We start from the raw sequence: 24,967 nt of genomic DNA on the forward strand, positions 1-24,967 counted from the left end.
GAGCAGAGAGCAGACAGGATGAGAGGACAGGACAGAAGAGGAGAGAGCAGGTGAGAGGAAAGCACAAAAGAGGAGAGCAGTGCAGGAAAGAGATGAAAGATGAGAGGAAAGGGGAGGACAAGAGAGGACAGAACAGAGTAGACAAGACGAGATGAGAGGAAAAATGAGGACAGAAGAGAAGACAGCAGATAAGAGGAAAGCAAAGGACAGCAGAACAGAGAGCAGACAAGACGAGAGGACAGGAAAGAAGGAAGCAGGTGAGGGGAAAGCAAAGGAGAGGAGAGCAGTGCAGGGGAGAGATGAGAGCAGATGAGAGAAAATGAGAGCAGAGGAGAGGAGAGCAGTGCAGGGAAGAGATGAGAGCAGCGGAGAGCAAAGGAGAAAGTAGGCAAGATGAGATGAGACAAGAGGAGAGGAAAGGACAGAAGAGGAGAGATGAGAGCAGGTGAGAGGAAAGCAATGGAGAGGAAAGATAAGAGCAGATGAGAGCAGAGGAGAGCAGTTCAAGAAACAGTTGAGAGGAGAGCAGCAGAGAGCAAAGGAGAAAGTAGGCAAGATGAGATGAGACAAGAGGAGAAGAAAGGACATAAAAGGAGAGATGAGAGCAGGTGAGAGGAATGCAAAGAGAGGAAAGATGAGAGTAAATGAGAGCAGATGAGAGGAGAGCAGTGCAAAGAAGAATTAAGAGGAGCAGCGGAGAGCAAAGGAGAAAGTAGGCAAGATGAGATGAGACAAGAGGAAAGGACAGAAGAGGAGAGATGAGAGCAGGTGAGAGGAAAGCAATGGAGAGGAAAGATAAGAGCAGATGAGAGAAAATGAGAGCAGAGGAGAGCAGTGCAAAGAAGAATTGAGAGGAGCAGCGGAGAGCAAAGGAGAAAGTAGGCAAGATGAGATGAGACAAGAGGAAAGGACAGAAGAGGAGAGATGAGAGCAGGTGAGAGGAAAGCAATGGAGAGGAAAGATAAGAGCAGATGATAGAAATTGTGAGCAGTGGAGATCATTTCAAGAATTTGTTGAGAGGAGAGCAGCGGAGAGCAAAGGAGAAAGTAGGCAAGATGAGATGAGACAAGAGGAAAGGACAGAAGAGGAGAGATGAGAGCAGGTGAGAGGAAAGCAATGGAGAGAAAAGACGAGAGCAGATGAGAGAAAATGAGAGCAGTGCAAGGAAAAGCTGAGAGGAGAGCAGCGGAGAGCAAAGGAGAAAGTAGGCAAGATGAGATGAAACAAGAGGAAAGGACAGAATTGGAGAGATGAGAGGAGGAGAGATGAGAGCAAGTGAGAGGAAAGCAATTGAGAGGAAAGCAATGGAGAGGAAAGATGAGAGCAGATGAGAGAAAATGAGAGCAGAGGAGAGCAGTGCAAGAAAGAGTTGAGAGGAGAGCAGCGGAGAGCAAAGGAGAAAGTAGGCAAGATGAGATGAGACAAGAGGAAAGGACAGAAGAGGAGAGAGGAGAGATGAGAGCAGGTGAGAGGAGGAGAGATGAGAGCAGGTGAGAGGAAAGCAATGGAGAGGAAAGATGAGAGCAGATGAGAGAAAATGAGAGCAGAGGAGACCAGTGCAAGCACGAGTTGAGAGGAGCCCAGCGGAGAGCAAAGGAGAAAGTAGGCAAGATGAGATGAGACAAGAGGAAAGGACAGAAGAGGAGAGATGAGAGCAGGTGAGAGGAAAGCAAAGGAGAGGAAAGATGAGAGCAGATGAGAGAAAATGAAAGAAGAGGAGAGCAGTGCAAGAAAGAGTAGAGAGGAGAGCAGCGGAGAGCAAAGGAGAAAGTAGGAAAGATGAGATGAGACAAGAGGAGAGGAAAGGACAAAAAAGGAGAAATGAGAGCAGGTGAGAGGAATGCAAAGAGAGGAAAGATGAGAATAAATGAGAGCAGATGAGAGGAGAGCAGTGCAGGGAAGAGTTGAGAGGAGAGCAGTGGAGCGCAAAGGAGAAAGTAGGCAAGATGAGATGAGACATTAGGAGAGGAAAGGACAGAAGAGGAGAGATGAGAGCAGCTGAGAGATGAGAGCAGAAGAGAGCAGAGGATACCTTTCCTCTCATCTCGTTTTGTCTGCTCTCTCCTTTCCTCTGCTGTGCTATCCTCTGCTCTCCTTTCCTTTCCTTTCCTTTCCTCTAATCTGCTCTCATCTCTCATCTTCTGTCCGCTTCTTTCCTCTCATCTCTTCCCTGCACTGCTCTCGCTCTCATCTTGTCTGCTCTCTCATCTGCTCTGGACAGAAGAGGAGAGCAGTGCAATGGAGAGATGAGAGCAGATGAGAGGAGAGGTTAGCAGAGAGCAGAGCAAAAAAAAGGAGAGGAAAGGAGGGCGGAGAGCAGAGGAGAGGAAAGGATAGGAGCAGAACACACAGCGGAGCAGAAGAGAGGAGGGGAAAGGAGAGAGGGGAGCAAAGAGCAAAAGAGATACATTTGGCTAGACTTTTCAAAGCATCACCTATAGAGAGGAGATGAGGAAGTGTATACAGGGAAAATACATTTTACAGACATCTGTGATATTGTCGGTTTATATATAATAAGCAGACGAACTTTAGCGAGACCCCATGCATACAGTGTAAAGCAGTGTGGGCCCAACCAGGCCCCGTGCCAGCATCCAATGCAGCGAAGTTTTCACACTCTCTACACAACGCTAAGTGAACACTCCTCCCGAACAACTGAGGTTTGTTACTATGGAAGCAAATAAACTTTGTGGAGCGCCAAGTGGACATGAGGTGAATCCTCAAAAAGCGAGAAATCTGATTTGGAGTGACAAGAAAACTTTGTTGACAGTTCTATGTGATTTGTTTACAATCACTGCTCATAAACAAATTTACAGAAACCTTGTCAGATAACAGCAATAAGTTTTTCAGTGATAATGAAGGCTGACAGAAGAAAATAAGCTTTTTACTCATAACTGCAGATTCACATTAAAATTATGCATGTTTTTCTGTAATTGCATTTGTATATATTCATTATCAAATGACGTCTTAATTCACTAAACCATTTGTTTAACTTTTACACACGTAATTACAAATACATGCATCTTATTCAGTAACCCCCGAAAATACAGTTTAACCAATTTGTGCTAAAAAGAGAGGAGAACGAAATGGAGGAGATGTGAAGGGTGAGGAGAGGATAGAAAAAAGGAGAGAAAATTAGAGAATGAATAATAATATATTATGCATAACATGTGTATTATAATAATATAATATAATGTGTATATAAAAGAAAGCACCATCTAGAAATCCCTAAGGGCAAAAAAAAACAGAGGGAAAAATACAGTCTATTCTTCTCATTATCTGTTATCTCATGACAGCTTGTAGATAGGCCTGTTAATAGGATTCGACAGAAGGTTGCAGCCGGCTTTCAGGAAATCCTCCCCCTGCTTATACCTGAGCGTGCCATCGCATTATGCGTCTGTGAGCTACAGTAACTGTACAGTCTGTGTTAAAACCACACTAGATAAACACGTATCTGCTTTTGAGGTATTATAACAGTGCAGGTCGATAAAAAACACGAATAGGGCAAGATTACAGCAATACATTTCAATTGCCTCAAACTGTTCTTTCTCTTTGTCTATTTTTGACATTTTCAGTACTAAGCCTCATCTCCACAGGTCAAGAGCAGGTATAAGAGTTTAAACATAAGTGGGATCATTTGAAAGGAACATTTGAGCTCTCAGTCAGCGTAAAGCATCTCGTGTTATTTAAATTAGGGATAAGAATGATATTCTGGGAAACATTTCTGGTGCCCTCTGGGACATCATTAATGAACTAACGATGCAATTTGATTGGACCAAGCGGGATAGCTGTTCAGTTGATGTTTTTAAAGAAAGGGATAAAATATACAGTTTGTGCAGTATGAAAGTCACTAGTCTATGGATAGCGCCCACAATGTGTAAAAGCAAACCTGTGTGTTTGTACAATATCGTGTGTGTTTTTGTATCCCAATGGGGACTTTAACCTGAATGCACACCAACTCATGGGAACTCGTATCCAGGGATGAATTATCTCAAAGCCCTCCCAGCACCACTTATATTTTGACAACAGTGAGTATTGCATCTGTACAGTCATACAGGATCTACAATTGCGCTAAAAAACACATAAAATGCACACAATATTTATTTTCACGCCAAAAATTGCTTTTTAATCAACATCTAAATAAAAACTGCTAACCTTTCCAAATCATATTACAGGGAAACGTTCTTTATATTATTTTCATTTCTGTATTTAGCAGAAAGGCATTTAGTAGTAAATGCATTAGAAAAGAAGCAGTATCAAAGACCAAAAAGCATTTGGCTTAATGAAAACGTTTGGTTCTCAAACATTTGGGTGTGCAATATTAATAAACTTTAAATCTTAATTTAAATTTGAATTAAACACAAAACATATTAAATTATACACTGTAATGCTGTTGGTTTGTGTCCTTATTTTTGAGAAGTTTATTGGCACAGAATGTGATAAATGAATGTATTTTTTAAATGTCATAAAACTGCCCCCCTGGCCCAATCTCGCACCCCCAGTTTGAAAACCAATCCCGTAGCTGATGGGTATCTTTTGTGATTTCCTCCGAGAAAACACAGAGACGTCTCCGTCACATTTTGTTTCGTTTCTTAGTTCGCTTTATACTTTTGCCAATGGCATGGGAGAATATAAATGTTCCCCTTCACAGTTAGTGACTGGTGGAGTGAGGAACATTTTAAGGACAACATATACATTGGGGAAAACCGCTGGCAGTAATCTATAATTGTTTTCATCAACTTCGATGGTGATCTGTCTGGCTCCACTGAAATGAAAGATCTGAACTGAATCAACTCTTCAGTTCAAGTCATTTTTGAATCGAGTACCTCTTTTACGCGTGACTGCCCACCTTGTTTTTTACTCGCTCTTGACAGTGTGGGAATGCATTAGGATGAGTTATTTGTTAAAAATGTATTTATTTATTTATTAAAACACTTTATTTCACAGTATTCAGGATCATTTTATTAAAATAAAATAAAAATGAAATGAAAAATTACCACACAGTGAATTTGCCAAGACCCTCTGCTCTGGGCACGTGCCCAATCGCTTGTTAAAGGATTACTCCACTTTCTTAAAAAAATCCAGATAATTTACTCACCCCTATGTCATCCAAAATGTTGATGTCTTTCTTTGTTCAATCGAGAAGAAATTAAGCTGTTTAAGAAAAACATTCCAGGACTTTTTCTCAATTTAATAGACTTTAATGGCTCTAAACGATCCCAAATGAGGCATAAGGGTCTTATCTAGCGAAGCGATTGTCATTTTCAGCAAAAAAAAAAAATAAAATAAAAAAAATAAGCACTTTCAAACCAAAACTTCTCATCTTGCACTAGCCGTGTGACCCACCATCGCCACTGTGCTCCTAGTGAAAAATGTTAGTCTTTAGCCCTGGTATTCTTTACTTCATAACTTAACAAGCAGATATTTTCAGTAAAAAAAATACATCTCAGCAGTTAAAAAATTACATCTCTAATAGAAGTCAGTTTGTTTGTGTTAATGGTTGCTATTCTAATACAGCAAGATTATTTTGTGGGGTTCCTCAGGGTTCCATTCTTGGACCCCTTTCTATTTCTTAGATATATAAATGATCTACCGAATGTTTCAAATATTCTTAGCCCAATAACGTTTGCAGATGATACAACCTTAATTTTCTCTCATTCAAATTTTAATTTATTGATTAAGAGTGTAAATGATGAAACTTAAAAAAATCTAACTTTATTATTTTTAGTGGAACAAAAATATACCCTAAGGACTTAGCAAAAATCACAGTTGAGTCTATTGAGTTGCCCCAAGTGTCAACTGTAAAATTCTTGGGAGTTTTCGTTGACGAGAGTTTGAGTTGGAGGGAACAAGTTGATTATGTAAGTAGGAAAATACATAAATCTACTGGAATAATGAGGGTTAGGCATCTTATTACGACAAAGTGTCTTCTTACTCTTTATTATAGTTTAATTTATCCGTATCTCTCATTTTGTAATATAGTTTGGGCGAGCACTTTTCCTTCTACTCTTCAAAAAATTATTTCCCTTCAGAAACGCTTTGTTAGGATTGCAATCCGATCCAATGCATATACTTCATCGGCTTCTCTATTTCAAAAACTTCAAGTTCTTACTGTTTATGATATCAACATTTCTCAAATTTGTGTTTTTATTTAAAAAATATATTCAGGTGAAGGTAACATTCCAGAGCAATTTACAAGGTATTTTAAAGTTAATTCACAGGTTCACAGTTATTTAACTCGTCAATGTGCAGATTTTCATTTCCCCTTACTTGTAGAGGTCAATATTCTATACGATTTAGGGGTATTAAATTGTGGAATAATTTATTTCATTTAGCAGAAAAATGTTCTTCTTTAAAAAGTTATAAAAGATGTATAAAGAATCATATTATTGCTGATTTGTAATTGTGCTTTGGTTTATTGAGGTTTTATGTATTTTATGTACTTTATATAGTTTTGAAGTTTATTATTATTATTTTCTTTTTTCTTTTTATATTTTGTTTAGTTTTGCTGTTGTTTTTGTTTAGGTGGGGGCTTTAAATAAGCCCTTAAGGTTTTTTTTGCCTCTCCCTGCACAATATATGGATTGTATTTTGTTTTTATTGTATATATTTTTGTATTTGTGCAAATAAACCAAAAAATATGCCCATGCATTAATCTGTCCCTCTCTTAGGTTTAGAGGTTTGGCTAGGGCAGTGGTTCTTAAACTTTTTGCCCCACCCCTTTTGTAGGGGGCATCCTTCCACAGCCTCATAAAGAAAATTGATGAAATAAAACTTAGAATTTAAATTAAACAAAACATATTATACACTCTATTGCTGTTGGTTAGTAGCTATATTTTTCTGACGTTTAATTCCACAAAATTCATGATAAATTAATGTCTTTTTAAAAAAAATCTCATAAAACTGGGGCCCTCTGGCACCATCTCGTGCCTCACAAGGGGGGCCCGTCATCAGTTTGAGAACAATTATATACATCTATTGAATATTCCCACAGTGATAGTGAATACGATGTGCGTTTTACACCGATCAAACCTTTTTTATTGGCCTCGAGTGGAAATCATACAACTAGATTTGAACATTTTCTAAAGATAATGTTAGTGCTGCTTGACTCACCGGCACAATTGTAGTACATTGTACTTGGTTGCCAAGGCAGTGCTAATGTTCCGAGTGGTTCCTAGGGCATTGGTAAGTGGTTGCTAGGGTGTTCTAGGTGGTTGTTAGGTACTTGCTCAATTCAAAAGAGACTTACTTTTTTAAATCACCCAGACTATATTGAAAACGGGTTCGATTCTGCCAAAAACAATAGGTTTTTGCTTTAAATAATTGAGAAGCCCTCCCCAAAAATTAGATAATGATATCAACCAAAAATACTTTGGGATCAAATTTGCTTAATCTCAGCCTCAGGCCATGCAAAAATACAATTAGGAGTCCATTAGGAGTAAAAAAAATAGCAAATTTACAAGAAAACATGTCAGACACGCTTAGAGGGTTTTGCATCTGAGCTCTTCAATTGCTTATTAAGAACATAACATTTTTAAAACATAACATGGACATTTTTAAGAAACACAAACAAAAAGCTTTTCATGTTAAGAATTTTTTGTTTGCTTTTGTTTAACGCAGAAACTTTTGGCACCATGTCAGGTCTCCACTTAATTACCAATGTAAACTCCAGCAAACCACCACTAATTTAAAGGGGACATATCATGAAAATCTGACTTTTTCCATGTTTTAGTGCTATAATTGGGTCCCCAGTGCTTCTGTCAACCTAGAAAATGTGAAAAAGATAAACCAAGTAACTTAGTTTTGGTAAACCATTCTCTGCAAGCATGTGAAAAAATAGCTTATTGAAATTAGGCTCCCCTTGTGATGTCAGAAGGGGATAATACCACCCCTTAATCTGCACTATCCAACCACCACACTGCCATTTAGTGATCAGCTCATTTGCATTTTAACACTCTGGGGTCGACGGTGGCGCGGGCGCCGCAAACTCTTTATTTTTCAATCACTCCGCAAAGAGAGTTAGATAACTCTGCTGATTTTGGTCATACAGATATGATTTATACATCATTTAAAACGTTAAAGTGTCTAGTTTTTTTTCTGTCCACTCCCAATAAAAACAGAATGTTGTGCTTTTCGCACAATTAAGAAAATAAACATGATGCGTGTTTTGTTCTCTCTCCCTCTGTGAAGTCCTTTCAGAAACACGTCAGAAAAATTAACTGTAACTTAAGGAATACTTCTCATATAAACAAAAGATACATATCGACATAATGCTTGGAATGTCTGCTTTTGGAAGATGTAAGTGAAATCGAAATCAAATATTGTAATTCGTTGTTAACTGTGTTAGAAGAGGGAGATGTACCGTCTTTCTCGTGTTCCTGCATTATCTATAATGAGCCACGCCCCGCTCCATTGAAGAGAAGAGCAGAGATCATCCATATTCATTAGTCAACCCCAGTCAATGGAGACTCCTCTGCAGCCATTCAGTGCTGTGTTGAGTTTTAATCCAAGTGTTGGTGACATGACATCTACTTGTTTACTCAGACTGTAACTTAAGTTATCTCCAGACGCGAGTGTGTGTGCTTCATCAAACAGACGCGACGTCCAAACGCACACACAAATACCTCATATTTGACGCGCTTTGTGGTATCATTATAAGATATGCGATTGTTAACATCACATCTACTTGTTTACTCGCGCCTAAAGTTATCTCCAAACAGACGCGAGTGCGTGTGCTTCGTCAGTGACGCGATGTCCAAACGCACACACAAACACGATGCCTCATATTTGACGCGCTTTGTGGTATTCTTATAAAAGGTGCCATTGCAAACATCACATCTACTTGTTTACTCGCGCATAAAGTTATCTCCAAAAAGACGCGAGTGTGTGCTTCGTCAGTGTGACGGGATCGAGGTCCAAACGCACACAAAAACACAAGATGCCTCATATTTGACGCGCTTTGTGGTAAAATTATAAAGTATGCTCTCTCGCCTGTAAATACAAGTTATCTCCAGGCGCTTATGTTTTCTTTGTGCTTCCGTCAGACGCGGTTGACGGCCAAACACACACACAAACACACAATGCCTCATATTTGACGCACTTTTGTATTAAGACGGATCTAAACACATCTAAAACCCTGTTTGTTCGCGTATATCTCTGCACGGTAAGTTTATTTAACGCAGGACCACGCATGGGAAGGCATTTATTTTGTGTTGCTTTCACAAACAAACACGTAACAAGGCGTCGTCTTACTGCCTAAAGGCTCATTAGCCTATGCAGCTCATTATGCAAGTGTTTTGTTCTTCAGCTGTCAATCACAGACTATTCAAGAGCTTCCAGCCTCCTTGCATATTGCCTTCCTAACCAAAAAGTGACTTTGAAATTGTAAATCAATATTATTGTCTTATGTAAATGAGTAAGCAGAATGATTTTCACATCATTTTAAAGAAAAAACTCTAGACTACTAGATCCTGTATTGAAAAGTCTTGGGAAAACATGTTTAGTATGAGTTTTTTTTACATATATCAGTCACTTAAAAATTTAGCTTTTTCAAAAACCACGCATAAACATTTTTCTCTCAAAAATACAAACATGTACATACATGTTGATCATATAATATAGTAGCCCAGTTTGTGCTGAACACAGTGTTATAAGACTTTTGCCATTATTATGTTTTTAAGCAACTGAAAAAAGCACAAATGTCAGTGCATGTCAAAACTTCTCCAGGGCCCTAAAAACCCCTTAGACCCCAGAGGGTTAAAGGACACAACCAAAAACAGCACATTTTTGCTCACACCTACAAAGTGACAATTTTATCATGCTTTAATAAATTATCTATATGGTATCTTGGACTAGAACTTCACATACGTACTCTGGGGACATCTTAAAAAAGTCTTGTGAAATGTCCCCTTTAAATAATACATTCATGTTTTTGATATGTTTCTGCTCATGAAAACAGCAATTTCCTAGTGTCCTTGTTGGGCTCCCTGGCTGTACCTTAAAGACACCTTGCTCCTGCACGAGCCAGACCAGGTCTCATAGGAGCGGCTCGCCGCTGTCATTATGGCAATGGTGATGAGAAACTATTAGCTTCAGATGTGCCACACAACACAGTGCCAGCCACACTCAGCCCCCTTTGGTTTTGTGCCATGTGCTATTGTGATGGCCAGAGGCAGATTATCCATCAAAAAGTCAACAAACTCATTTGAAAATCATATCCAACAGCACACAGTTGGGTCTACACAAACAAAGCCAGAATTGTGGTACATTTTTGTCCAGTTATTGCTAAAAACGGCCTTTTTGTACTCGCACAGAGAAACAAAACAAACTCATTTTGGTTCTTGTCAACTATGGAGAACACACAAATCTTTAAGGTGGTTTTCCATTCGGTTTGACCAAAGCCTTAAAAACAACTGACCTTTAAAATAACTACCCAATAATGACTTTTTTAAGCCGCAGGGGTTACATGTCAGACATCAGGCATTTGCACATACATTGCATTTGTGATGCTAAATCCACAAGTCCTCCTGTACAAATACTGTAGTATATGCAGTCACATGTGACATACTGAGCTGAAAAATAATAAGTTATGTAACAGAGAGACACAGTTAACAAACAAACTGCTTCTTTATAATCTCTGTACATCACAAATTGTGAAGCACAAATAAGATGATCACAGCGAATAGATCAGAAATTCTGCTCAACTTTGATCACCACACCATGAAGACTATGACGATAGTATACAATCATCAATGTGTCACATAGTAACAATGCAAAAAACTCATTGGAGGAAGACGACCCCTAGGATTTGATCCCCTGGTACAGGGCGCACAAGCACTTATGGGAAATCTGAGGATTGCTTTATTCCAAGTGGCAAATTTTTCCTAAGGCTTCTTGATTAAGAGTCAACAGGTCAGCGAGGCTGTCAGCACTAATGACAAATCCTAGCACGGTGTTATTTATCGTTTTCACGCTTAAATCCAAAGAATAAGCCCCTATTTATAGGGTCGCTTGTCAATGGGGTCATGTCGGGTTATCCTCATTATGCTTTTGCTCCGATAGAAACCACAGGTTTGTTTGACCTTATGTGGCACTGCGCTGATTGATTGGCATACAATGTCAAACATTTGCGAGAGTATTGCTTTCAAATCGCTTTCGCGAGTTAAGTAAAAGGAAACGTCGCTCTGTTGTGGCTTCTATCAAGCCACCCCGTGGGGCTAAAGCCTGGAGTACAGTTTGTTTTTTTACGAGTACGCAAGCATACACCATGGTCACACACACAGCCTTGCAAAAAAAATGTTTTTTTTTATTCGTATATGCACACAGACATTCGACGCATGCGCATTGCAACAAAATTTGTCTTTCTGGCCTGGTTTGGGTCCAGCTATCAAATAATAGACGGGTCCTGGTTGGGTTTGGGTATAACATTTGTGAAACTTCTCGATTCTGCATGGGTCTAGGTCCAACTTTTAAATATTAGACAGGTCCAGGTCTTTTCGGGTTTGGATAGAATAATGTGGAACCTTTAAGACCTCTACTACATACTCCTGTAGACCGCATGCGTGACCTATCCATATGGTGCATGGACCCCTTGCATACCCGTAAAACCAAAACTTAACTTTAGGCTTTACATTATAACGTAACGTTATGAAACTTTATTTCAATATGTCATCCAGAAAAATGATTTGTGAGTCCTGTCAGATTGATTTCAATCAACATTGAAGGTGAAGACTAAAGGGGGCCACTCACATAGTTTAACATTAAATAACATCATATTTGTCCCAAATTTTTAACGATTAACATTGGCTGCTAACGTATATTTTGCATATATAAGCGTTAACGCATTTCATTTACTTTGAATGGGTGGCGTCATGCGTTGCCAAACTGAATAGTGTCACTGCCGTTGCTCGCGGCAGAAGTTGAACATTTCCCAACTTTTCAAACGCCAACGCGTGCGTCAGCCAATCAGATTGCCTTATGTAAATAACCTAGTGCATAGCCAGCCAATTACATTTATGCAAGACCGGAGAACAGAGGAGCATGTGTTGCGGCCACTGTGATTGGCTGTTGGCCACGCTTCAGACACACACTCAGTCAAGCGTTAACGCTTACGTGTGAATGTAACGTTAAATTCTTATCACTCAATGCTCTTTAATAACATCATCAAGCAACAATAACGGCGGCCATTGTTGTTGTTTAGCGACCTCTAGCGGTGTAAATGACACATTATATCACAGAACAAGGAAGACATCAGCTCATTTTTAGGACAGTGAAAACAACGGTATAGAGAAAAGTAAATTGTGTCAAAAATACTTCATTTTTTCACACAGGAAACATGAACACGTTATATTGCACACCGTAAATTCAGTCATAGCTTCAAAAACACAGGAAAAACGGGACCTATTAAAAATTCGCTACTCTATATTCAATTCTTGTTTATAGACGGTTTCAGCAGTAACAACATAAACAAGCGGCTTTCGTGGTCAACACATAACTTCGGGTAAACTCCACTAAAAATAAATAACAACTAAGTCATTTAACCAGTTTATTTATATATCAAGCAAAATAAACAACACATAGATTACCTAGGAAACCAAAACATTTGTTATTTTCGATGACGTATTTGTTCAAGAGTTCAGTTTAGCAACTAGTCAGACCATTACAAAACCGAAACCGGAAGTAATGTTCGGACCAGACGCGTATCGCGTCACTGCACGTGCATCCGATGAAACCGTCTATAGCTAAAGACCACAAAAGCAGTCGTATGGACAACGATTTGAAAATCTGGAACTTGAGAGTGCCAAAAATCTAAATATTGAGAAAATCGCATTTAGGTCAGATTTACGAACAGCTTGCATCAGCGCAAACAACAATTTTGGCGTTTAATAACATTTACTAAAGACACGCAATGGATCATTAGCACTGAAAAGGTGTGGTCTAGTTGTTTTTGCGACTGACCCTATCGCATATGCATTTCTAGGAGTTTCTAGGACATTATTTAATTGATTCACGCAACGCAATTTACGAATGTTTGCGCATGTGTTATGACTGCCATTTGCGCAATTATTTAACGCTGAAAAAAGCATGTCTTAAATCATTTTGTGCTTGAAATGGCTGCAATTATTGCAAGAAAAAGAGTTGGTCATTATGAAAATTATCTGTTGTGCCTGTGTTATTTAATTTGCGCTTTTTTAGTAAATAACACGCAGATATTACCACTCCCATCTGCGTTTTTTTGGAATTGCGCTCTCATGCTAACTTGCCCCGTTTAGTAAATCTGGCCCTTGGAGTCCAAAGTCCAAGTTAAGTCTTTACCACACATATTAATAATGAAAAGGTTTATTTTAGCCCTTTCTACTAGCTTAAACTCCCCAAACTTGAATGGGAAATCCTCTAGGAGCAAATAGCAGAGTTTGTAGGTGAGTTTCTGGACAAAATTTTGTTTCGTGATTTTACAGCATCCACTCCAGTTTTTTTATATTTATGGTAGAAAATGTACAAAATATCTTCATGGAACATAATCTTTACATAATATCCTAATGATTTTTGGCATAATAGAAAAATTGCTAATTTTAATCTTTGCAATGTACTTTTAAGCTTTTTTCCAAACATACCAGCACAACTTACGTCACATATTGTATAATTAAAGTGCTTACTGTATAGATAAAATCACTCCAAATATGTTTGAATCCAGCTCTCAATTAAACTGTAAAACCAAACGACTGCTCCCCAAACTTGAATGGTAAATCCTCTAGGAGCGAATAGCAAAGCAAAGTTTGTAGGTGAGTTTCTGGACAAAATTTTGTTTCGTGATTTTACAGCTTCAACTCCAGTTTTTTTTTATATATTTATGGTAGAAAATGTACAAAATATCTTCATGGAACATAATCTTTACATAATATCCTAATGATTTTTTGGCATAAAAGAAAAATTGCTAATTTTAATCTTTGCGATGTACTTTTAAGCTTTTTTCCAAACATACCAGCACGACTTACGTCACATATTGTATAATTAAAGTGCTTACTGTATAGATAAAATCACTCCAAATATGTTTGAATCCAGCTCTCAATTAAACTGTGAAACCGAACGACTGCTCTGTTTGGAATCTGTCCGGCAGTACTCGGTTCATAAATGTTATTTCGGCAGAGCTGCACACAATCGCCGTTCGCCAAATGTTTGTGAAGGTCCCCGTGCTCCATCTGTTGCATTAGCAAGCCTGAAGTTTGTTCCCTTAGAGATGATTTTCTTTAAGTTACTCTGCAGAAATCCCGGCGAGACTTTAGTACCATTAAACGCTCTGGCAAATTAGTATAATTGGCTTATTTGTATTTCATGAGTCACATAACAAACACGTCTCTGTTGTGCAACGAATAGGTGTATTGAGATGACAGCAGACGTATGTTGGAAAGGAAGAGACAGACAAGATTTAGAGCGCCCACATTTGTGCACACCAATGAATCAGGGCACAACAGCCACATGCTAATCTATCATCATAAAACATAAGCACACGGTTGCATTCCCACGACCCTTCCGCTTTAACCAGCACACTTGTAGGCAGCATCTACGTACTCACGTTCCCTTAAAACAATTGGACGGCGAATTTCATCAACCTGTGACACGTGTCATTGTGTATGAACGATTGATATTGATTACTGCAGCAAACCCTACAATTATCCTACCACAGACGTGCGCTTCTAATGCATGTTTAGCAGATTTTTATTTTCTGTCCCAATTTCAAATTCAATACACCTGCTAGCATCGAGGTCAAAAGGTAACATCTGTCAGCAAGCTGCGCTGTACAGGATTAAATCTAGTACCCAACGTCTACATCTAAACCATTGGTGTTTTATCAGCACATACCCAAGCGCTTGCTTTAGGTGCTGCGATGTATAGATTAACCAGAGCCTGGTAATGATAAAATACCCACACGAGACAGCAGGGCGCTATCTAATCTAGTCTACAGGCTACTGTGATTGAAAACCGGAGTCCAAATGGAGTGATGGGGAGAGATCCGTAATAGGATTTACATCTGGGGCAGAGAGCTCCACAGAAACAGATATAAAATAGAAACTGATGAGTAGCACCTGATGCCCACTAGAATGACTTAAGATTTAATGATGATGGAAAACAGACAAGAGTCACAAACATTATTACGAGCTCAGACTTTATATTTGAGACTGGACACAGATGCCCACAGATGCTCTGGTCCACAACCTAGTGAGCCACCTACCTAGACATCATTTTAAGGCGTTGTATGTAAAGAGCAAATGCAACCTAGTTTTGTAAAGCATCATCACTTCCATCTCTCTTTCACAAATAAGGCAATCCCAACCATGGACTATGACATAGTAAAAAAATGCAATTATGATGGGAACTGAAATTGGAAAAATTGAAAGCATTGAAAATCAAAAAGTGCATTGCATCAGCAGCACAAAACATCATGGGTTCGAGCAGAGTAATTCACTATAAAGTGCTTTGGATAAAATTGTCTGCTTAGTGCATAAAATGTAAATAAACATACTTGCATTTATTTAATACTACTATTAAAGTGTCATTTTTGCTTTGTAACATGCTAATATCAAACACTATGTTTGTGTCTTGCTGCATGATAGTTTTTGCCTATGTAGGGTGTTTCAAATCTCAGTAAGTATCGAAAGGTAACTACAGTACTGTTCTTATGAAGGCAGATCACCAGATTTCTCCAAAACGAAAAGCAACCATAACACATCATTTCCCAGCATCCAAAGTGAAGCCTTTTAGAGCACTGCTCATCCATGTGGATGAAAACAAACAGTTTTCGAATACGATGACGAGATAACATCCCTGATAACGTCTCGCACAGCAACAGTTGTCATACTAGGAGAAAGAGTAAAAGTCTACTCACTGGAGTCGTCCGAATCGTAGCCCTCCACGTCCGCTTCTTCCTCCTTCTTGCCGGACACGAGAGCCGCGGCGCCGAAGGCTTGGTCCGGATCTTCCTCATCCCGGTTGGGTTCCGCGGTCGGGCCCTCGGACTTCTGGCTGGTGGTGCTGCTGCTTCGCAGCGAGCCGGCGCGGCTGAGGACCGGTGGGGCTGTGGGGGGAAAACCCCGCGGGTAACGGGGGAAATAATCAGATATCTGTTTGATGGGTTGAATTGGACCTGGACATACATCAATGGCCATGTGCTCCTGTATGCTGATGGTTGTCTTCTCGCCTTTGCGTTGAGTCATTCATGCGGCCCCTCTAAGGATGTGTCACCACCCCTGAACCCGGCGAAAGGGGCAGTGGGTGGTAACAATAATAAAAAAGAAAAAATTGAAATGAAAGGAAAAAGTAAGAGTCTAAAGTAGAACCTTCTGTTTTCTGCGTCCCTGAAGAGCGGTTAAGCGTGCCTTGTGCATGTGTGAGAGTTTGCGATCGCAACGGCGGACTACATGTGATGCTGCGTGCTGCACACTGTGGTCATGCCGTCTGCCTGTGAGCTGCGCTCAGACCACTACAGCACGCTGTAGACTGTTACAGGGATAAATGCAAGTGGGAGAGACGGTGAGAGAGAGAGACAGTGAGAGAGAGACAGTAAGAGAGAGAGAGGGAGGGAGGGCACAGGATTATACACAGGGACGGAACGATTGGCTGATGTCATTGCTTAGCAACATGACGGTAAACAGGACCATGCACACAGCTACTTAATTATGCTATTAGTCCATCTGTTTAAGAGTGAGTGAGAGAGAGAGAGGAAAAAAGAGAGAGAGAGAGCGTAAGAGAGGCTGTTAATTCCTCAGATGGGTTTGAATATGCCCAAAACACTAGCAGATCAAGAGCAACAGGTGCTAAATGCCATAAGTGCCCAAAGTCACGTGATCCAGGTAGGCTGGAATAATCCAACTAGACATTTCCAGATGAGTTAAGACATATGCTCTTGTCAGCTCTGTGCCATGTGCTAAAGAAAGCCACCCTAGCAAAGATCAACAAAAATGCATATTTGAAACTAGGGTATGTTCTGAATAACTATCAATGCCACTACTCTAGAATTGATTATGTTAAAGAGCAACCATCGTCCGATTCACAATTTTACATTTTTTTTTGGTGTGCAAGTACATGTTAACGATATGCAAAAGGTACAAACCCCAAGGTAAATGATGACACGAGTTATCTTCTCCAACGTAAAATCTCTTTTCAAGGACTACAACAAACACACGGATTGTAGGCAACAGTTAACTTCCTTGGATTGTTGATGTAGTCAAGACCGACATTATCATAATTCATCCCGCTTTAAATCATAGCTTGTAAGTTAAAGGACAAGTTCGGTATTTTACACTTAAAGCCCTGTTTTCAGATTGTTTATGATGAAATAGAACGGTTTGACTGAAATTTGGACATATGATGCTGCCCCGAGAATTTTCGCTGCAAAAGATGCTTTCCAACAGGTGTTTTAGCATTCGTTGAAAACTTGTGGACCTATTTTTCCAAATGCCTCACACCCGTATATTCTTCCGTTGAAAGCTTGAATAATAGACACTCCAGCCCAGTTGGTGGCGATAATCCACCTTTGCCAATTGCAAGAATAGAAACAAAGTTCCCGGCCCGGAGTAATACCGTACCTCACAGCACATCTAATACAAGTCAATGGAGTTGGCAAAAACTACGATAAAACCTGTTGGAATGCGTATTTTGCAGCGATTTTTGTGTGAGCATATCAGTTAACACCCCTGACCACTCGGTGAGTTTCACGTCATTGTAAACGATCGATGAGCTTTGTACAAAATCTGAGCGTTTAAGGAAAGCAGTATATCCGGAGCTACAAAAATGTACGGTATGTGGATAATAATGTGGTTTATTAACCATAAACCATGCGACAACATTGTATTATACCAAATACACAAAATAACGTTGTTTTTTAGCAATGAAATAGGTGCCCTTTAAGTTCATTTAATTGGTATGCCTTTCTAGGCCCCAATTTTTTTTAATAGGCTATAATACAATAATAGGGCAACTGTATACACTGTTAGAAAATTTTTCCAAAAAGTGTTGTCACTGGGGTGGTACCCTTTCTAAAAGCACACCTTTGCACCATAAGAGGTGCAACTTTGTTGTAGCACTTTGCCCAAGACAAATTTCCCTTCGGGGACAAATAAAGCTTAACCTAATCTAAGAGGTCATATTAGTACCTTAGAGGCAGGCTTGGATTAACACAATTTCGTGCCCTAGGGTGACCACATTTGAAGTGCCCCCCCTCCGCATATTTTAAAAGTCTAGTCATTGCAGGGCTCATTGCACTCTTGCCCCTCACTGAAAATTTTAGGAGCGCAAGCAGAAAATTTAGGGGCACAGACTGCAATGCAATAAATACCCCCCCCCCAAAAAAAAAAATTAACTGTATTACTGACAAATACTTTTATAATAAATAGACTTAACTATCTATGCATTTATTACACACAAAATGTACAATTGATGTACAATTGATCAAACTTTCAGAATAGGAAGTTGTGAACCAAAGAATCATACAAACCCTTTGACAAATTCAATAAGATACCCCCAAATACTCAATTTACAACAAAATATATCTATCTTTTAATTTAGCCATTTCCCTATGCTGATTTTAGCTCAATTCAATTAAATTTTATTTATATAGCGCTTTTTACAATTGTTAATTGTTGCAAAGCAGCTTTACATGAGTAGATGTAGGGGAGAACACAGAAAATCAATAAGCTCAGCAGCTAGTAAATACAAATAATCACTATAGTTAGATTGTAATTGATTTGTTGCAGGTAACATGCATGATTTTATATACAAAGTTATATCCAGTGTTAACCAATTAGCATATTGTAATGAGATGAGTGTCATACGTGTATCCATTACACATTTTTCGTCTACTATCCAGTTTTCCTGGCCGGAGCACCTGATGTCTAAGACCTTTATTCTAATCTATAATGTTTTGGTATTAATAAGGATCTCCTGCTTTCTCTATTTCTCTTTCATCTCTGCGATGTCTAAGGACCCCGCCTCTTGTCGCGGTTCCACGTGAGATGTGATAAGATGTGTTCAGCCTTCATACAAAGCTGCGTAGACCCATCGGGAGATTAACTGAGCGCATGGTGATATAAAACGGTTGACATGCCGTGCAAATGAGCGGTAAAACCCCAGTCACACATTCTGTTTTTGTCACCTGTGCCCCTTGGCAGCTGCCCATGTCGCCCATGCCTCAATCCACCACTGCACACTTGTGGGCTTGCGATCTACTTGTCTTTTAACATGAAATAACATCTAGAAGAAATTCTGCAGGTAGCACATGCACCAGTAATTAATAATCTCAAAAACTTGGTCGCAGTCTGGGGCCCTTGGTGCCCCCCATTGGCTGGTGGCCCAATCCCATCTATAGCTAATTCGGCCCTGCTCATATGTCCAAATTTCAGTCAAAACCGTTCTATTTCATCATAAACAATCTGAAAACAGGGCTTTAAGTGTAAAATACCGAACTTGTCCTTTAATTGTGATCATTTTTTTTTTAAACAATTACCCTCCTAAGACCTGGTGTGTCCACATACGTGGACATCACATTTTTTGTTGTGTGCACCATATTACTTAATTCTGTGTAACTGGAACCTGTTGTACACAAACGTGACAATTAAACTGCTTTAAAAGATAAATATTTGGTTATTATATTCATTGATTCTTTTTAACCCCAAATATCTGGAAAAAAAGACAAACCGAAGCGCGGGTCTTAGGAGGCTAATAGAACTAAATTAACCACCCCATGCAAAATTATCATTTATCCCATTTATTAATTTACCGTATCGTATCACTTTTTATGCTCAATTTCAACTAAACATAAATCAACATTACTTGTGCGTGAATGTGTAATTTATGTCAATTAATTTGTGCCGTCTCTGTACAGCAATAAACTGTAAACTTGTCACTTTGTCATATACAATATTTAGCATAACAAGCAGCAGTACTATGAAACGGTATAATTAACAGAAGATAGAAAACCATATTCATAATCTACATGAAATTGTGTTAAACTGATATCTGTGTCATAAAAAATAATGATAATGGAGATATATATATATATATATATATATATATATAGGGAAAATCACATTTGTTCTCCAATGGCTTATGAAAACGAACAGAGGTTTATTAACCTGTCTGCCGGTTTATAGCTATGATAAATTGCGTACATAAGCACATTTTACGATACACTGTCAGACAACGCAATGCTCTCAACTTGTAGCTAAGAATAGGAAACCCTAAAAAAAACAAATCATAATATTAAATGTTTGCTTATGATGTAGATGCAATAGGGCATTTCCCATCTGGTATCATTATGAGACAAAATCTGGTAATTTATTTACTCTAGCAATTATGATTTGCCCCCATGATCATCGTCATTCTTCAGCGGGAAATAGTTAGTGTTAATGAATCTAATTATTTCCTATCTATTCCCAAAATTCCATCTGGAGTTTGCTCCTTTTGTGCTTCTGGAAGATTCACGAAAAGCAGGAAAGGAGTTTGATTACCTCCACAGAGAGCTCCACAAAAACCTACATCCATTTGTCATGTTGATAATGTCCAGGTTATTCATTTATTGATTCCAAAGACTACAGCAGAAATGTAGTCGTGACCATAGCGGAGGTTGGATAAATGGTTTATTGTTCAGCTGAGATTAAATGTAGGCAAGGAGCCAGGCTTCTTATGAATCGATAATCCCAGTTCTCTTTCCATGCAAAAATGTAACTGAGAAGGTGGTAATGAGCAATTACTGTAATATGTAAATTTGCTAATTTAAAGTTAGCCAAGAAAATTGTGTTTAAATGACTGCAACGGTGTGTTTTACATGGTTATCAATTTAAATTCGCATTCATGCAGACACAATTCTACACTGAAATGACTGCATTCTTTTAAAAGTACGATTCAGATATGCAAAGATAATGCAATGAAAAAATTCCATAATAACAAGCACATTAAACTGTAAATGTAAAATGGTATCTCAGTCGAGCTAAAGCTGATATTCTCAAAATCCCTTTAAAATTAAATCACACCAACCTGGGAGACCAGCAAGGAACCAGGTAAGAAGTTAGGCAATCTGGTTTTAGGCAGTTTAGGATGGGTTTAGCTGGTCTAGTCAGTCTCCGACCCTGGCCAGGTTAACAGAATGAAAACACACTTAAAGGATACCCCAACTATAAACACATGTATGGCTTAATAGATTAACACTGTGATTGGCTATATGAATGTGAAATAAAAAACAGTACAAATGTAATAATTTAATAAAAAAAAAGAATAATATTTGGAGGCCGCCATGAGGTACCTTTATTTTGAGGGGGGGCTCAAAGCGACACCAGGGGGGGCGCGCGAGACCCCAGGGAAAATACTTTTTCAGGAAGTGATTTTTAAAGACATTACACCCCAAGCACGCTGTAAACCGCTTGTGTTATTTATTGATTATATTTAATTTTTCAGTATCAAATGGTCAAAAAATATTATACTTTAAATAAGGATTGATTTTTTTATTTCAGGCAAATTGATGCATTTTAAGTCTTTTCTGTTACAGACTAAAAAACAATGTTAATAAAGTTATTCTTTGTTGTTAGTTAATCGATATTTCTTTTTTTGTGTTTTCTTTTTGTGTTTTCTCAATGTTAATAAGGATACAATGTTTTGCAAATGTGTAATTTTATAGGCAAATTATACTATTTACAGTCGCGGCGGAGAGTTGTGGGGGGGCGCGAAATGTTTACCTCTTCCTAGGGGGGGCGTGACAGAAAATAATTGAGAAGCACTGCCTTAATGTAACATCCATCTACGTTTTTCCGCCAAAACGCAATTTTTTTGTTTAAAATGTAATTACATTTTTTTTAAACTATCTCAGTGATTGCACATTTTGGAACAAAATATTGAATAACTTGTTGGCATCATAAGCTTGATTTTATGTGACATTTTGCCCCTCATTATTAATTTTTCTTTTGTTGTTGTAAATGTTCTAATTGGAACGGAGATTGTGCCATTTTCAAAGAGTTTAATTAAATATAATATTTTGGTTGCATTTGTAAGTAAATAGTAACTGTCTAACTAGGCACGTAATATATAAATATCGACAAATGAACCAAATAGTATCGAATCGTAATCGCATCGAAGAAGCGCTTGATGTATCGCCAAAAATCATATAGCTTGTGGAGAAAATCAATTTTGTATCGAATCACAATGAACTGTATACCCCTAATATATGGTAGATATTGTAGTAATATTTTGTGACAACCATTACACGCCAGGGCTCGAAGTGAACATTTTTGTGCTCCCAAATTTAGGCTCCCAATTTTTTAAAGTTAGGAGCATCCATTAAAAATTATAGGGGCACCACAACTTCATCATCCTAAAGATTAAAAGCTTAAACAATCAAACTTGATCTAAAATTATTTGCCACACACTTGACTTGTGCTTTGCCCATTTGTAAACAAGCTCTTATGCTTAAAATGTGTATATTCATGGGGCCCTATAAAAACGAATTCAGTTTTTTATTTTCACAAATCCCATTTTTTCTGTTTCAATTTTTCTGTATTTTGTATTTTCACTTTTCATCTTCTTTAATGGTTTCACTTATCAAACAGCATGTTTAGTTTAATAAACTGAATTCATAAAATTTAATACATCTTTTTTCTTAAAAAAAACAAAACATTGCATTTAATTTTTTGTCAAAGTGCTGCATAACAAAACTTTGCTGAAATTAAAAATGGAAGTACAAATTATTTGAGGGTGATTATATTACTCAAGAAATAAAAATTATTTAAAATCATTATTTTTATTATTTTAAAAAATAGATTTTACTATACATTAGTAATATATTTCTATAAATTTCATTACAATAGTGAAATAGTCCAAAAGCACGCTATCAAGCGCTGTCAAGAGCATGCCACACCAGCTGGCGGGGATATAACCCAAATCGTGTTCCGCAATATAGTGAGATAACTGAGCATCTATCTGTATACATGTTAGAAGCCCTGTTAGCACAGTTATTATTAGCAAGATACGTCCGCCAAAATGTGCCACATTTCTTTAAACAAATAGGCTTTCATTATATATTTATTTTATGTTGCGTGCAGGAAATTAGTCATGGTGACTACCATGCTGTGATTCTGAAAAATAAGCTCGTAATTACAAAACCAGCCATGCAGGACAACAGGGGTCTACCTGAGAGATGCCATTTAAAGAAGCAGTTAAAAGACCATATCTTGGTTATCTTTAAGTATTTACCTGTAGAGAAAATATATTACAGTACATTTGAATGCATGAATTTATCTCAGAAACACAACCTTTAGAAGATTCAAGACAAACAGAACGAAATAAAAAAAATAAACTCTACTGAAACTCTCCAACACAGTAAACTTTACTCTGTTTACATTAACATTACATTTACATGTATTTATTGAGCAGACGTTACACATGAGTCGGGTCACAACATCCAGAAACGGGGGAGTATATTAGCATAAGATGTGCAAATCAACCTGCCTATATTATAACCCAAACAGTCTATATTACGAATCCCAAATCGTCAGTGGAAAAAATCTATTATTTGTTCACACAAGAATGAATAAATATTTATGACTGCAGCATGTGGTGCATTAGGTTTAAATACCGAAATAGCCTAAAGCGCTAGATGCAGAAGAGAAAAGCTGTCAAATGGATGCATGTGGATCCTATGAGACACGCAACGGTCCAAAACTAACAGAATAAGCTATCAGAACGATTTGATTCACAATTTCTGATGTTGAGAAGTGTTAAAAAACTCAAAGATTTCCCAGATGCAGTCCAGTATACACGTCGCATAAACAGATGGTGGATTATCCAGAAAGCTTGCACTCTTAGTTAGAATTTCATAATAAGAGACAGACTTTCTAGTGAACTCTTCTCCATAATAGGCGATGCCTGCAGGTGTTTTTATTGAATACTCAACAGTTAGGTGATGAGTGATAGAAATGGGTACAATCTGCTCTAAGTGGACCATTAGCACAGCTGCTCTTGAGTGCTGTAGCTCCTGGCCAGAGTTACTTAACCTAAACTATTCAGCAACACATATCAAATTGACAGACGGAAGCGCGGTAATTGGGTTGATAAGCGGTGATGAAACGCCGCACAGGGAGGATGCGGCCGACCTTCCTTAGAGGTTCTGCATTAAGAAACATCAATAACACTGAATGCTTATCCTGATTAGTATTAATAAAACAAAAATAAACTCTTTGGAAACACAGGTTTATTTGTTGTGTCTTTGTTTATGATCATTATCATCATCTGCTTTGTATTTCTCCATGTGACTGATCACAGAAATTGATGTTACGACAATGCTGTCCGCATGAACACATGCTGGGCCCCATCATATATCTGCCGCAATGCAGCGGTATATTTTAAGTATACTGTAAGTATATTTTGCTAGTTTCAACCCCGAGGCAGTTTCACGTTCTGCGCCACGTTATTTAAATAGCAAATGGGTGATTCTCGCGAAATTAGACTAATGGGGTGTCATGAAACATTTTGAAAAAAAGGAAATGCTATCAAAATAAGCAGCATATAGTTACAAACATCTCTTCATGTACTATTTTGCTGATTATTTCAAATGACATCATACAAACCAATTTTGTTGTTTTTCCACATTTAAGAAGAAAATTTTCATTACCGCAACGTGTCCATGTCTGGATTTTGGTTCTTTGACATGGAAATATTTATCATTAAAAAAAATCTAAAAAAATAAAAAGCTTCAGTGCATGTTATACCATAAACATTTACAGTAAAGAAACATGTGGTGTTTGGTGATCTTTGGTAAATGTAGAGACAATTATAAGGAATATAAATGTGTCCAAGAAAAATTTTCTTATTCTCCGCAATCATTGTTTAAGTCCTCAAGGAACTAACATTTAAAAAAAAATTGTTGGAAGGGACATAATTGACTGTGACACTCAAGGTGGCTACCAGGTAAGCAGTTCTTATTTTTTCTCTT

General features: G+C 38.1%; 1 protein-coding gene across 8 annotated transcripts in view; it reads right to left on the reverse strand.

Annotated features, from left to right (window-relative positions):
* The window catches only part of doc2b (double C2-like domains, beta), a 338,855-nt gene that overhangs the window by 123,318 nt on the left and 190,570 nt on the right, over positions 1-24,967 (reverse strand). For 5 of the 8 annotated variants that reach the window (XM_073860667.1, XM_055200509.2, XM_055200507.2 and 2 more), the window contains one exon: positions 15,881-16,069. The exons of 2 other annotated variants lie outside the window; for them this stretch is intronic. In XM_073860667.1, coding sequence (XP_073716768.1) covers positions 15,881-16,069 — 189 coding nt within the window. Of the gene's footprint in view, positions 1-15,880; positions 16,503-24,967 lie in introns of those variants that run through there. One more of the 8 variants, XM_055200514.2, reaches the window with a different exon arrangement.

Source organism: Misgurnus anguillicaudatus, chromosome 22 (genome assembly GCF_027580225.2).
Source record: "Misgurnus anguillicaudatus chromosome 22, ASM2758022v2, whole genome shotgun sequence".
NCBI classification, from domain to species: domain Eukaryota; kingdom Metazoa; phylum Chordata; class Actinopteri; order Cypriniformes; family Cobitidae; genus Misgurnus; species Misgurnus anguillicaudatus.